Source organism: Mustelus asterias, chromosome 7 (assembly GCF_964213995.1).
Source record: "Mustelus asterias chromosome 7, sMusAst1.hap1.1, whole genome shotgun sequence".
Lineage (NCBI taxonomy): Eukaryota > Metazoa > Chordata > Chondrichthyes > Carcharhiniformes > Triakidae > Mustelus > Mustelus asterias.
Genome location: NC_135807.1, coordinates 9,214,077 through 9,230,829, shown reverse-complemented (window position 1 = coordinate 9,230,829; position 16,753 = coordinate 9,214,077). Strand labels below are relative to the sequence as shown.

Genomic DNA, 16,753 nt, shown 5'->3' with positions numbered 1-16,753 from the left:
CATTTGCCCCAAGTGCTATATCCAGCCGCCTCTAGAATACATTCAATGTTTTGGCATCAACTACTTTGTGTGGTAATGAATTCCACAGGCTCACCACTCTTTAGGTGAAGAAATGTCTCCTCATCTCCATCCTAAGTGGTCTTCCCTGAATCCTCAGACTGTGACCCCTGGTTCTGGACTCCCCTACCATGCAGGGAACATCCTCCTTGCATCTATCCTGTCTAAACCAGCCAGTAATACAAAAACAGATTGTAAGAGCTTTTATAAGTATATAAAAAGGAAGAGAACAGTTAAAGTTAATACTGGTCCTGAAGTGAGTACCAGGAGCATATTCCAGCAAGATTATTTTTGAATTGATTTGTCACATGTATTGGGATACAATGAAAAGTATTGTTTCTTGCGCGCTATACAGACAAAACCTAACGTTCATAGAGTACATAGGAGAGAAGGAAAGGATAGGGTCCAGAATATAGTGTTGCAGTTACTGATAGAGTGAAGAGAAAAATCAGCTTAATATGCGATAGGACGATTCAAAAGTCTAATGACAGTAGGGAATAAGCTGTTCTTGAGTCAGTTGGTAGCTGTTTTCAGGCTTCTATCTCCCTACAGAAGAATCATCGAATCCCTACAGTGCAGGAGGAGCCCACTCGGCCCATCGAGCCTGCACCGACAATAATCCCACCCAGGCCTATTCCCGTATCCCCATATATTAATTCTGCTAGTCCCTGTGACACTAATGGACAATTTAGCATGGCCAATCCATCTAACCTGCACATCTTTGGACTGTGGGAGGAAACTGGAGCAACCCAAGGAAACCATGCAGACACGGGAAGAACGTGCAAACTCCACAGTCACCCAAGGCTGGAATTGAACCCAAGTCTCTGGCACTGTGAGAGGCAGCAGTGCTAACCACTCTACCAACATGCCGCCCAAAAGGTGGAAGAGAGCATATCGAGGGTGCATGGGGTCCTGGATTATGCTAGCTGCTTTCCTGAGGCAGCAGGAAGTGCAGATGGAGTCAGTGGACAGGAGGCTGGTTTGCATGAAGGACTTTGCTACATTCACAACCCTTTGTAGTTTCTTACAGTCTTGGTCAGAGCAGGAGCCATACAAAGCTGTGATGCAACCAGAAAGGCTGCTTTCTATGGTGCATCTGTAGTAACTGGTGAGAGCCGTGGACAATCTGAATTCCCTAGCCTTCTGAGAAGGCAGTACGATAGCACACTGGTTAGCACTGCTGCCTCACAGTGCCAGGGGCCAAGGTTCCCTTGGGTCACTGTCTATGCTGAGTCTGCACGTTCTCCTCGTGTCTGCGTGGGTTTCCTCTGGGTGCTCCGGTTTCCTCCCACAGTCCGAAAGATGTGCTGGTTAGGTGCATTGGCACCTAAGTTCTCCCTCAGTGTACCCAAACAGACACCGGAGTGTGGAGACTAGGGGATTTTCAAGGTAACTTCATTGCAGTGTTCATGTAAGCCTTCTTGTGACACTAATAAATAAACTTGAAAGTAGAGGCGTTGGTGAGCTTTCTTAACTATAGCGTGGAGGGACCAGAACAGATTATTGGTGATCTGAACACCCAGAAAATTGAAGCTCTCGACCATTTCCACTTCATCACCATTGATGTATTGGAGCATGTTCTCCACTACGTTTCTTGAAGACGATGACTATCTCCTTCATTTTACTGACATTGAGGGAGAGATTATTGTCGCACCATTTCACCAGATTCTTTATCTCTTTCCTGTACTCCACCTCATCATTGTTTGAGTTCTGATTCACAACAATGGTGTCACCAACAAACTTAAAAATGGAGTTGGAGGGGAGTTTGGCCATGCCAAAGTGTATAAGGAGTATAGTAAGGGGCTGAGGACACAGCCTTGTGGGGCACCGGTGTTGAGGATAATCGTGGAGGAGGTGTTGTTACCTATTCTTACTGATTGTGGTCTGTGGGTTAACTGGCATTTCATATATATTCTATTCAAAAAGAATTATCAGTTTCTACCACAACTGTTGCACAACTCCTCAGCATGTAGCTTCTTAATGAAATGCAAATCTATCATACTTAATCTGCAGGTCAACTCAGTCCTGATGTCCTGAATCCTTAAAGCAGAAAACTTGCATTTATATTGTGCCATTCTTGACCTCAGGGCATCCCAAAGTCCATTAAAGCGATTAAGTACTATATAAACTGTAACTGTTGTTAGGTAGAAAACGCAGCGGCAATTTACGCACAGCAATGCTCCACAAACAGCAGTGTGATAATCACCAGCTAATCCGTTTCAGCGATACTGGTTGAGGGATAAATATTGGCCGGAATACCAATGAGTTCTCCTCCGCTCTTCTTTGAAATAGTTCAATGGATTTTATTTAACAACTATCTGTGAGGACAGACAGGGCTTCAGTTCAAAATGCCTTTTGTTTTAGCTGCAATGATGTCAGATAATAGCCAGGGACTGCATTCGAGTCACATTAAGCATCAAGCTTATAAATGAATGCAGAATCTATGGCACTGGCACACGTGGAAAAAAACTAGCTGTCACGTCCTATACTTTGGTCTACCAAGTCCAAAAATCATGAACTGCATGGTGTTATGAGTGTAAAGTAAACTGTAAACATACTTGTATAATAAGCAATGATTTCCTTTCTTTCAGAATTAATATTTTGTAACAAACATTTACCAGCAGCCTTTATCAAAGTCTGAAACACGCCAAGCAGTTTAAGTTGTACAACACATGAACAGCGCATACACTAATGGTGACAGCCTTGTGCTGACAGGGCCTGATGGCAGATGTGCAGTAATTAAATTCAGCCACCACAAGGGATTTATGGAGTTGGCAGAGAAACAAGGACGGAAACTTCAAATCAGGGTAATAACGCCCGATACTTCTCATGAAATGCAATATTTTTTGTCAAAGTAAGGGCCATGCTCCAAGGTCAGAGATTCGAATGGAGGAATGAGAAGTGAAAAGAACAAAACTGAAAAAGCATCAGAAGCTTTATCGTAAAGAAAAGATTTAAAATGTAGAACATGCTGCTAAACTAGTAAAATTATCAAAGTAAAACAGAACAATCGCAGAAGAAAGAAAATTACTGCAGCTAACAGGAGAAAGATACGAGGAAAGAATTCAAAACATGGTCTCGTGTGGAAGCTACACAAATGAAGAACTGTTATTAATTACAGAAAAATGAACTGTTAACTACACAGCTGAATTCCAGATCTTGGAAACCCTTTAAGAAAAATAGGCTCTTTATGAGGCAAGGCCAGGACTGGGAACCATATCCGTTTGTTGGTGGTGATAGAAGATCCTACTAGCGAAGCAATATCAGATCAGCATGAGACGTTACTGCACATTCCCAAAACATAAGGAGGGATTAATTTTCAGTTTCCACCCACATCTTCCAGAGTTTTCCCGGGTTATGCAGCAGCAGTTAAAAGATACCACAGCAAACAAGTACTCACCCAAGTTTCACAAATACCCACAGATTGCACTCAAGCCCACACTCCTGAAACTGGTTCAGCAAAGTTATCTGAAGAACCGGAACGTCACAGCCATGTTTCCAAATTGCCCTCTCATTGGGATGTGCACAGTCATTTATGGAAAAGGGGGAAATGCGATCGAACTTCCCTTTTCCATTGTGGTAATGCCAGAACCAGAAATCGTTCCTAAGTTCGCAAGAATGGGACCCACTTCGATTGTAAATATTATTATGGTTTATCCACAGCCTAATAATTGGTCATTGAGACCCTCAGATACAGACAGAGAAATGTGTGGAATCATTATTCTAATCAACAGTGTCTAAATACTTCAGATCTCGATTCTGCAACAAAAGGCTGTGGCCCGTCAGGAAAATCTTGGTTAGTACTGGATTGAACTACATTGGATTGCAACTTTAGATTGGTAATAAGGATCTGGAACAAATTTCAGAAGTTCACAAAGAGATCGCCAATCCTGATCGAGAACAATGGCTGCTGCATATCGAAGGAAATGATTAACAAAAATCAACCATGCTGGAAACATTTATTAGTCACTGCGCTAAGAACAGTTAATCAGCCAGATTTAGCAGCAATTCTCAGGGCCCAACTTTGGACTCAATTCTGAGTCAGGAACCCAAAAAGTGACTTGATGGGACCTCGATCATGACCTTCTTAGAGGCAGGCAATCAAGAAGTCACCGCCTAGAGCCTCGTCAAATTAAGGACAGCGAGTGGACCAGGGAACCAGCACACCCAATATGAGGTCTTCCAGTGATGTCCGACTGGCAGCCCTACCAGGAGAGATACATGTTGCCAAGACGAGGGTGCCTCAAGATGGAACAATGTCAAAAGTAAGTGCTGCCACAGCTGCCAACATATCAGTGCAGAGGGAGTAGCCTTGCTGGAGGCCTCACTGCCCCCCTAGCCTAATGCCAGGAGGCAGCTTCCAGGTGTTTAGAAGAATGGAAGTGATCTTACAGTAATATTTAAGATCCTGAGGGAACTTGACAGGGTGGATGGTGAGATGATATTTCCCCTTATGGGAGAGCCCAGAACTATGGAACACAGCAAAAGAAGGGGTTTCTCGTTTAAGACAAAAATGGAAGATTTTTTTTCTCTCAGAGGGACATTAGTCTGGGGCATTCTCTTCCCAGAGAGGAGTGGAAGCAGGATCAATGAATAGTTTTAAGACTGAGTTAGATAGATCTTTGTGATTGATAAGGGAGTTATTTAGAACATAGAACAGAACAGCACAGAACAGGCCCTTCGGCCCACGATGTTGTGCCGAGCTTTATCTGAAAAAAATTATTAGTAGAAAAGCTTATTTATTAGTCACAAGTAAGGCTTACATTAACACTGCAATGGAGTTACTGTGAAATTCCCCTAGTCGCCACAGTCCGGCGCCTGTTCGGGTCAATGCGCCTAACCAGCACATCTTTCATAATGTGGGAGGAAACTGGAGCACCGGAGGAAACCCACGCAGACACGGGGAGAACGTGCAAACTCCACACAGACAGTGACCCAAGGTGGGAATTGAACCCGGGTCCTTGGCGCTGTGAAGCAGCAGTGCAAAACCACTTCTACTGTGCCATCCACAGAGAAAGGAATGTAGAGGTAGGCCACAATCAGAGCAGCCATGAACGTAATAGAACATAGAACAGTACAGCACAGTACAGGCCCTTCAGCCCTCGATGTTGTGCCGAGCTTTGTCCGAAACCAAGATCAAGCTATCCCACTCCCTATCATTCTGGTGTGCTCCACGTGCCTATCCAATAACCGCTTGAAAGTTCCTAAGGTGTCTGACTCCACTATCAAAGCAGGCAGTCTATTCCACACCCCAACCACTCTCTGAGTAAAGAACCTACCTCGGACATCCCTCCTATATCTCTCACCATAAATCTTATAGTTATGCCCCCGAGTAATAGCTACATCCACCCGAGGAAATAGTCTCTAAACGTCCACTCTATCTATCCCCCTCATCATCTTATAAACCTCTATTAAGTCGCCTCTCATCCTCCTCCGCTCTAAAGAGAAAAGCCCTCGCTCCCTCAACCTTTCCTCATAAGACCTACCCTCCAAACCAGGCAGCATCCTGGTAAATCTCCTTTGCACTCTTTCCAATGCTTCCACATCCTTCTTATAGTGAGGTGACCAGAACTGCACACAATATTCCAAATGTGGTCTCACCAAGGTCCTGTACAGTTGCAGCATAACCCCACAGCTCTTAAACTCAAACCCCCCGTTAATAAACACTAACACACTATAGGCCTTCTTCACGGCTCTATCCATTTGAGTGGCAACCTTCAGAGATCTGTGGATATGAACCCCAAGATCTCTCTGTTCCTCCACATTCCTCAGAACCCTGCCGTTGACCGTGTAATCCGCATTAAAATTTGTCCTACCAAAATGAATCACCTCACATTTATCAGGGTTAAACTCCATCTGCCATTTTTCGGCCCAGCTCTGCATCCCATCAATTTGCAGCCGACAACAGCCCTCCACCTCATCCACTACTCCACCAATCTTGGTGTCATCAGCAAATTTACTGACCCACCCTTCAGCCCCCTCCTCCAAGTCATTGATAAAAATCACAAATAGCAGAGGACCCAAACTTATTGAATGTTGGAGCAGGCATGAGGGCCAAATGGCCGACTCCTGCTCCTGATTCACATGTTCAGCCTCAGCAGGTTGTCCACTATTGGGAAGATCTCAACATCACCATTTTTCTCCTCTGTGGGAACTTATTTGAGCCTAATTAGCAACCCATCATTGCCAAGGGATTAAGCCAGTGCCAATCATACCCCATTGCCAGCAAGCTCACTTCCAAACTTTACCACCAAAAGAACAGGGTGGAATACATATTGGAATGTCATAATCTGTAAGTTCCCCTCCAAATCGTGCGCCATTTTGATTTAGAACTATATTACTGCTCGTTCAGTGTCATATAGAACATAGAACATAGAAAGCCACAGCACAAACAGGCCCTTCGGCCCACAAGTTGCGCCGATCATATCCCTACCTCTAGGCCTATCTATAGCCCTCAATCCCATTAAATCCCATGTACTCATCCAGAAGTCTCTTAAAAGACCCCAACGAGTTTGCCTCCACCACCACCGACGTCAGCCGATTCCACTCACCCACCACCCTCTGAGTGAAAAACTTACCCCTGACATCTCCTCTGTACCTACCCCCCAGCACCTTAAACCTGTGTCCTCTCGTAGCAACCATTTCAGCCCTTGGAAATAGCCTCTGAGAGTCCACCCTATCCAGACCTCTCAACATCTTGTAAACCTCTATCAGGTCACCTCTCATCCTTCGTCTCTCCAGGGAGAAGAGACCAAGCTCCCTCAACCTATCCTCATAAGGCATGCCCCCCAATCCAGGCAACATCCTTGTAAATCTCCTCTGCACCCTTTCAATGGCTTCAACATCTTTCCTGTAATGAGGTGACCAGAACTGCGCGCAGTACTCCAAGTGGGGTCTAACCAGGGTCCTATAAAGCTGCAGCATTATCTCCCGACTCCTAAACTCAATCCCTCGATTAATGAAGGCTAGTACGCCGTACGCCTTCTTGACCGCATCCTCCACCTGCGAGGCCGATTTAAGAGTCCTATGGACCCGCACCCCAAGGTCCTTCTGATCCTCTACACTGCTAAGAATGGTACCCTTCATATTATACTGCTGCTTCATCCCATTGGATCTGCCAAAATGGATCACCACACACTTATCCGGGTTGAAGTCCATCTGCCACTTCTCCGCCCAGTCTTGCATTCTATCTATGTCTCGCTGCAACTTCTGACATCCCTCCAAACTATCCACAACACCACCTACCTTGGTGTCGTCAGCAAACTTACCAACCCATCCCTCCACTTCCTCATCCAGGTCATTTATGAAAATGACAAACAGCAAGGGTCCCAGAACAGATCCCTGGGGCACTCCACTGGTCACTGACCTCCATGCAGAGAAAGACCCCTCCACAGCCACTCTCTGCCTTCTGCAGGCAAGCCAGTTCTGGATCCACAAGGCAACAGCCCCTTGGATCCCATGCCCTCTCACTTTCTCAAGAAGTCTTGCATGGGGGACCTTATCGAACGCCTTGCTGAAGTCCATATAGACCACATCCACCGCTCTTCCTTCGTCAATGTGTTTGGTCACATTTTCAAAGAACTCAACCAGGCTCGTAAGGCACGACCTGCCCTTGACAAAGCCGTGCTGACTACTTTTGATCATACTAAACTTCTCTAGATGATCATAAATCCTGTCTCTCAGGATCCTCTCCATCAACTTACCAACCACTGAGGTTAGACTCACCGGTCGGTAATTTCCCGGGCTGTCCCTGTTCCCTTTCTTGAATATAGGGACCACATCTGCAATCCTCCAATCCTCCGGAACCTCTCCCGTCTCCATCCACGATGCAAAGATCATCGCCAAAGACTCCGCAATCTCCTCCCTCGCCTCCCACAGTAACCTGCGGTACATCCCATCCGGTCCCGGCGACTTACCAACCTTGATGCCATTCAATAGTTCCAACACATCCTCTTTCTTTATGTCCACATGCTCGATCCTTTCTGTCCACCGCAAACCAGCAGTACAACCACCCAGATCCCTTTCCACCGTGAATACCGAGGTAAAGTATTCATTAAGCAGCTCCGCCATTTCTAACGGTTCCGCACAAACTTTTCCCCCTTCACCTTTTAAGGGTCCTATGCCTTCACATCTCATCCTTTTACTCTTGACATATTTGTAGAAAGCCTTGGGATTCTCCTTAATCTTACCCGCCAAGGTCTTCTCATGACCCCTTCTCGCTCTCCTAATTTCCTTCTTAAGCTCCTTCCTACATCCCGCATACTCCTCTATATACTGGGTCACTGGGTCAAAAGAGATGTCTGGACAGGGTTGATAGGGACAAACCATTCCCATTAGTTGAAGGATCAAGAACCAAAAGGCACACGTTTAAGGTAACTGGCAAAAGAAGTAATGCTAATGCAAGGGAAAAGTTCTTCACAGGTTAGGATCGGGAATGCACTGCTGATGAATGTGGCAGAGGCACATTCAATTGAGGCAATCATAAATAAGAACATAAGAGAGAATTAGTTTATCTGGAAAGGAAGAAAGGGCAGGACCAAGGGTGGCACTAGGGAAATTGCTCCGTCAGAGATCCACCACAGCAAAAACAAGCCGGATGACCTCCTTCTATGCTGTAACCATTCTATGATGTGTAGCATCTGAAGATCATGTTCACTTATGTGCTTCTAACTGGAAGCAATAGATAAATGTAAGGAATCACAAATATTATCTGATAGCTATATAATTCAGTTTATGATCAGACTGCTCAGAAACAGAAAACAAATGTGTTACAACGTTTACTTAGCTATTTCTAATTCTTGTTCAAATAAATCTTTGTTTCTTTAAATTTTATGTCCAAACAAGGAGGCCACACTAATAAAGTGAAGTACATCAACTACTGGGTGAGTTGGCACATTACTGCTTATTTGTGACCAGTCTAATGATGAATTATGTTTGTCAGAATGCAACATTGTAAGCATGGGTGGCACAATGGTGCAGTGGTTAGCACTGCTGCTTCACAGCGCCAGGGATCCGGGTTCGATTCCCAGCTTGGGTCACTGCCTGTGTGGAGTTTGCATGTTCTCCCCGTGTCTATGTGGGTTTCCTCCAGGTGCTCCCACAGGCTGAAAGACGTGCTGGTTAGGTGCATTGACCCGAACAGGCGCCGGACTGTGGCAACTAGGGGAATTTCACAGTAACTTCATTGCAGTGTTAATGTAAGCCTTACTTGTGACTAATAAATAAACTTTGACTTTAAAGTATTGAATGAAGATACGATTCTGTTTAATTGACGAACTGCATTTATGAAACAATGCACTGCCACAGCAATAAAGCATCTAACCAACAGGGGGCAGTTTGGAAATGAGTGCAATCTTATACCCTTGGATTCACGTGCATTGTTTCAGCAGCAGGTGGGTAAGGTCTATGTTAGAACAACAATCAGCTGTGACAAAATTCAATGTGCATAGAGTTTGTCATTCAGTTCCGACTAAGGGAATAGAAACAAGATAAAAGGAAGATAAGCTTGCATTCAACAGACATTGGATAAACACTCCCTGCCTGTCGTAGCGTCAGTCAACAAACAAGTATATTTGAAAACCTTTGTCTTTAGGGCATCTAAGAATTAGTTCTGATCACAATAAGATTATCACTGCCCCTTTTCCTGTCAAGATTTTCTAGATTACGAATGGCTACAAGTCTATTATTTAAATTTGCATTCGACAGGATAATTTCAAATGCATCCCGCAGTCACATGCCTTCATTCATCACTCACCTGGGGGTAAGTCGGGGTCAGCTGAGGTCACTTGCTGGATGCGACGAGTTTTAGCTAATGATTTTATGCTCTCTGTGGTGGTGCTGCGGTTTGTTGAACTGGAGCCACAACTCTCATGATCATCCTGCAAAACAATAAATTTAGATAAACCACACTAAGGGAACATCGTTACCAACAACTGAAACATTTACATACATTTATGCACTTATTAGATAACTTTTAAATGGAACTGGAGTAGATTGTTTTTGTCATCAATTAGAATGAAGAAGTGGTTTCCACTGAATTAATTTTGACTCACTGCTTACACAAACTTGTAACTAAGGTGAAGAGATGTTCTCATCTATAAGACATAATACGCAAGGCAGATGTCTTATTGAACATCTGGAGCAACTACAATTCAGTTTTCATTTAACTAAATGAAAATGTGCTGGCTCAGTGAATTGCAATAATTCCATTTAGAAAATTCAGATCATGGCACATGGCCATGTGAATCATGACCGTCCCCAAGATGGAAAAAAGACAGCCAAATAAAAGCTCCAAGGCAATCAGGACTCCGCGATGCAACTCTGAACAGTTAAACTCCAAGATGACATTCCTATGATCTCAAGCAGGGTCACGATTTGTATAGTAGCTAATCATTCAGATCACCATCAGGTTATATGTGCATAGCACCTTGAAGGTAATAAAACATCCCAATGCGCTTCACAGGAACATTATATGACAAAATTAACATATTTCAAGCTCATTCTTGAGTGCTCAGCTAGCTCTTGTTTCACTAACTGCGTTAGTCAGTATAGCATTTTATTGGATATAATCCCCATATTGTCAAACCACGAAGTAGTAAATAGAATAACATATGCCACAAATTGTCGACTTCTTAATACACAATTTAACAATGCGGTAACGTGTATTCCCCAGAGTTGAATAGCTCTGGATCAGCTCCCAGAAAATTATGACACCCATTAAATTTATGAGCCAATCCAGGACACAAGCAGTCCCCCAAGATTCCATCCTTGGCTCCCTCTTCTTACTCATTCTTACATTTTAGTGACATCAGCCGAAGATCTGGCATTTGATTCTATAAATATGGGAATGAAACCCAGCTCTGACTATTCACTGCTTCTCTCGACCCTACCACTGTCTCTTTGTTATTAAGCTACTCGTCATAAATCCAGAGTGGAAAATGTGCCAATTGCTCCAGTTAAACAATGGGAATATTGGAGCCATTGTTTGTGGCACACCCATCACAAACTCTGTACCCTCAACTCCCGATTTTATCTCCATCCATTGCACTGGTTCAGGCTGAAGCCAACTGTTGACAATCTCAGCAGCCTCTGACCCCCATGCAGAGTTTGTAAACCCACAGCATCTTCATCACAGATCTCTTACTTCTACCACCTTAAAATCAATAACCTCTGTGTCTGTGATCAAACAGCATCCATGCCTATACCACTATACCACTTCCAGATTCAACTATTCCAATGTTCTCATGGAGGCCTCTAAATTGTCACCTGCTTATTCAAATCCCTTCTTCGCCTCATCCTCCCTTCCCATCTCCATGGCGCTGGAGCGAGGCAACTTCTTGCAAGCTGTGCCCAACATACCTTCTAATTCTATCTTTTACTCTCGTTCTATGCTTCTAAAACTTCATCCTAACTCTTAAATTCTCGAACATTGCTTTAATTCAATATCTCACATATTTGGCGCACTAAGTTGATCTTTCTCTACACTCTAGCTGTGACTGTAACACTACATTCTGCACGCTCTCCTTTCCTTCCCTACAGTGTGCTTTGTCTGTATAGCGCGCAAGAAACAATACTTTTCACTGTATGCTAATACATGTGACAATAATTCATCAAATCAATGACTTCCTCCTATGCCACTTCCTCCCAACCACTTAACAAGTTAATCATTTGGTCATACAGAACTTGATTATTGCTGGAAAAAGAGAGACATTGTTGAATCTTTTAATCTTGCACTCAACAGGAAAGTTTGTGGAATGTCCAACAGTAAAAAGGGAACAACAATTTATATCGCATGAGAAGAGAGTGCTGATTGGTTGACAAGGGGTATAGGTTCATATTATCTTGCAAGTGGAGTCACAGGTGGACAGGGTGGTGAAGAATGCAATTTGGCATGCTTGGTTTCATTGGTCAGAACATTGAATACAGGAGTTGGGATGTCTTGTTGAAGTTGTACAAGACATTGGTACGGCCATACTTGGAATACTGTGTACAATTCTGGTCACCTTATTATAGAAAGCATATTATTAAACTCGAAAGAGTGTAGAAAAGATTTACTAGGATGCTACCAGGACTTGATGGCTTGAGTTATAGGGAGAGGCTGGATAGACTGGGACTTTTTTCCCTGGAGCGTAGGAGGCTTAGAGGTGATTTTATAGAGATCTATAAAATGAGGGGCATGGATCAGCGAGATAATCAATATCTTTTCCCAAAGGTAGGGGAGTCTAAAACTAGAGGCCATAGGTTTCAGGTAAGAGGAGAGAGATACAAAATGGTCCAGAGGGGCAATGTTTTCACACAGAGGGTGGTGTCTGGAACGAACTGCCAGAGGTAGTAGTAGAGGCAAGTACAATTTTGTCTTTTAAAAAGCATTGAGACAGTTACATGGGTAAGGATGGGTGTAGAGGGATATGGACCAAACGTGGGCAATTGGGGCTAGTTTAGTGGTAAAACAAAAGGGTGGTATGGACAAGTTGGGCTGAAGGGCCGGTTTCCATGCTGTAAACCTCTATGACTCTATAAGTGGACTCTGATTGTTAGAGACACTGCCATAGAGAATACAACAGGGAACAGTTAACTGCCAAGTTTGTGTTTAAATTCAAACCAGTAGGTCAACTGATTGGTGAATATTCCATGGGCAATGAACTAGAGAATGTTTCCTGATGTATTCTCCATGCCAATACCTGTACCAGAGTCCAGTTGCCACCAATCAGTACTCTCCCCATATGCAGTATAAATCGTTGTTCCCTTTTTACTATTGGGTATTCATGAAAACTGTTTAGATGAGTGCAAGACAAAATGGAACAAAATGCTTTGACAGCATGTCTCTTTTTCTCAGCGATACTCAAATTAGTCATTGTTCCAACTCTTGGCTTTGTGAATCCTCAACTCATCACACCCCATCATTACTAATCTTTCACCGTCAAGACTTTTAAGATTTGGAATTCTTTCCATCTCCTCACTTCTTAAGACGACACCCTTCTTAATATACACTTGTTTTGCTCGGTTTCAAATCTATGAGGCACCATGAAAAACTGCCTTCACGAAAGGTGTTATATTATCATAGAATGGTTACAGCATAGAGGAATGTTGCTTGACCTGTCATGTATGTGCTGGTCCTCTGAAGGAGCAGTTCTCCCAGTGCCGCTCGCCTACCTTTTCCCCATGGCCCTGCACATTTTTCCTTTTCAGATAATTATCCAATTGCCTTTTGAAAGCCTCAATTGGCCTTGCTACCAACACACTACGCGGAAATACACTCCAGATCCTAACCATTTGTTAGGCAAAATGTTTTCCCTTGTTCCACCATTGCTCTTTTTGCCAATTACCTTCCATCTGTGACATCTGATACCCAAAGTTTCCACCAATGGGAAAGATTTCTCCCTATCTACTCTGTCCAGTGCCTTCATGTTGTTGAATACTTGTATCAATTTTCTTCTCAACCTTCTCTTCTCCAAGGGGAACAGCCCCAACTTTTCCAATCTTTCTACATAACTTAACTTCCTCACCCCTGGAACATCATTCATGCAAATCTATCCTGCACCCTCTTTAATGCCTTCATATGCTTCCTAAAGTGTGGTGCCCAGAACTGGATGCAATACTCCACTTTAGACTGAACCAGTTTTTATAAAGGTCTAAAGGAACTGCTTTGCTTTTGTACTCCACTGGTTAAAACCCAGGATGCCAATTTATTAATTGTCCTCTCAACCTGTCCTGCCAGCTTCAATGATTCATGCACATATACACATCAGTCCCTCTGTTCCTTAATTGTCTCACTGTATTCTTCCTACCAAAATGGATCACTTCAGACACTTGAATTAAATTTCATCTGCCACTTCCCCGCCCATTCCACCAACTTATCTGTGTCCTTTTGAAGATCTACAGATCATCCTTCTCATGGTTCACAATACTTACATGTTTCTGCACATTTTGAATTTGTGTCCTGCACACCAAGGTCTCTAGATCATTAATTATCAGGAAGAGGAGTCCCAAAGCCAACCCCTGGGGAACTCCATTATAAATCTTACCCCAGTCAGAAAAACAACCACTCACCACAAGTGTTTCATGTCAGTCAATTTTGTATCCATGCTGCTATTGTCCCTTCTTTTATTTCACAAGCTCTAACTTTGCTCACAAGTCTGTTGTGCAGCACTTCATCACATGTCCTTGAAATGCTAGCCAATCATGACGTTCAAATAGTGATTTGGATGAGGGAACAAAATGTAACATCTCAAAATTTGCAGATGATACCAAGTTGGGTGGGAGGGTGAACTGTGACGCGGATGCAGAGATCCTTCAGAATGATATAGATAGGTTGGGTGAGTGGGTAAATCAATGGCAGATGCAGTATAAGTTGGATAAATGTGAGGTTATTCACTTTGGAAACAAAAACAAGGCGGCAGATTACTACTTGAATGGCTGTAAATTGGGAGAGGGGAGTGTGCAACGAGACCTGGGTGTCCTTATGCACCAGTCACTGAAGGTAAGCATGCAGGTGCAGCAGGAAGTAAAGAAGGCAAATGGCATGTTGACCTTTGTTGCGAGAGGTTTCGAATACAGGAGCAGGGATGTGTTGTTGCAAGTGTACAGGGCCTTGGTGAGGCCACACCTTGAGTATTGTGTGCAGTTTTGGACTCCTTTTCTGAGGAAGGATGTTCTTGCTCTCGAGGGAGTGCAGGGAAGGTTTACCAGGCTGATTCCGGGGATGGCGGCACTGATGTACGAGGAGCAATTGACGAGGTTAGGATTGTTTTCGCTGCAGTTCAGATGAATGAGGGGGGACTCTCAGAGACTTGGGGGAGCGGGGGGGGGGGGGGGGGAGGGAGAGAGAGAGAGAGAAGAAATCCAGAACCAGGGGTCACAGTCTGAGGATTCAGGGTAGACCATTTAGGACAGAGGTGCGGAGACATTTCTTCACCCAAAGAGTGGTGAGCCTGTGGAATTCATTACCACAGGAAGTAGTTGATGCCAAAACATTGACTGTATTCAAAAGGCGGCTGGATATCGCACTTGGGGTGAATGGGATCAAAGGTTATGGGGAGAAAGCAGGATTAGGCTGGATGATCAGCCATGATCGTAATGAATGGCGGAGCAGGCACGAAGGGCCAAATGGCCTCCTCCTGCTCCTATCTTCTATGTTTCTATTTTTCAATGTTTCTTTGGAAGTCCATGCACACCACATCAATAGCATTACCCCAATCAGCCCTCGCTTATCTCAAAAAAAAACTCAAGCAAGTTAGTTAAATATAATTTGCCCTCAACAAGTATTATCTGGTTTTTGTTAGTAAACCTGCATTTTCTCCAAATAACTATTGATTTTATCCCGAACTATCATCAATAAAAGTTTGGCCAACACCAAAGTTGAACTGGCAGGTAGCTGCTGGGCTTATAGGGCTTTTTTAAAATTCAGTTATGGGATGTGGATGTCGCTGGCCAGACCAGCATTTATTGCCCATTCTCAGATGCCCTCGAGAAGGTGTGGTAAGCTGCCTTCTTCAACCATTACATTTCCTGAGGTCTAGGTTTAAGTTTAGGTTTATTTAAGTTTATTTATTAGCGTCACAAATAAGCTTACATTAACACTGCAATGAAGTTACTGTGACAATCCCCTGGTCACACACTCCAGCGCCTGTTTGGGTACACTGAGGGAGAATTTAGCAAGGTCAATGCACCTAACCAGCATGTCTTTCAGACTGTGGGAGGAAACCAGAGCACCCGGAGGAAACAGATGCAGACACGGGGATAACATGCAGATTCCACACAGACAATGGCCTAAGCCGGGAATTGAACCCGGTTCCCTGGCGCTTTGAGGCAGCAATGCTGACCACTGTGCCACCATGCAGCCCATAGGTACATTAGAACTCCCACTCACCTGACGAAGGAACAGCGCTCCGAAAGCCAGTAGCGTTTGCTACCAAATAAACCTGTTGGACTTTAACCTGGTGTTGTTAGACTCCTTACTGTGTTTACCCCAGTCCAACGCCGGCATCTCCACATCATGCCCATAGGTACACCCATAGTGTTGTTGGGGAGGGAATTGCAGGATTTTGACTCAGCAACAATGAACTGCAATATATTTCCAGGTCACTTAGATGGTGACTTAGAAATACATAAAGGGTGTAACATTTGCAATTCTCCAGTCCTCTGGCACCACCTGATTCTACAAAAGAAAATTATCACCTATGTAATGCAAATTAAGTCTCCGCCAATCAATTAGATCATTGCAATACCCAAAAAGACACGAGGGAGTTAATGTTAGATCACTATTACGAAATTAAGCTATGCCCCTCTGACTTCCTTTTCCATTTAAGTACAACCAAATGCTTCAGTACAAAAAAAGTCTGAGAACTTTGGCTCAAAGATCAAACGTTATGCAACCTAGTATACAGTGTTGGAGTGAATTACAAACTTTAATACAGATCTTCAACATTTGATTCACAATTAACATTACCAAAATACCTCAAAAGTAACAGCCATGATTCTCCCATCCCGCTGCTCTAATTTTTAGCGCAGTAGGCTGGGAGATTCTCACATCGGCCGAATCGCGGGGTTCACGCGCACATTTGCACCCCGCTAGCGCCTCCCACCGTCAGATTTCCAGCAGCATCTGCTATTCCCCCCCCCCCCCCCACCCCCACCCCACCCCGCCAGGGTGGTTCATGCCAGTAGGCCCACTAGCATCCGCCCCATAGCCTGACCC

At 44.0% G+C, this 16,753-nt stretch overlaps 1 protein-coding gene across 11 annotated transcripts in view; it reads right to left on the bottom strand.

Moving 5' to 3' along the window:
• The window catches only part of vps13b (vacuolar protein sorting 13 homolog B), a 993,302-nt gene that overhangs the window by 916,019 nt on the left and 60,530 nt on the right, over positions 1-16,753 (bottom strand). For all 11 annotated transcript variants that reach the window (XM_078215655.1, XM_078215652.1, XM_078215654.1 and 8 more), the window contains exon 4: positions 9,812-9,935. In XM_078215655.1, coding sequence (XP_078071781.1) covers positions 9,812-9,935 — 124 coding nt within the window. The remainder of the gene's footprint in view (positions 1-9,811; positions 9,936-16,753) is intronic.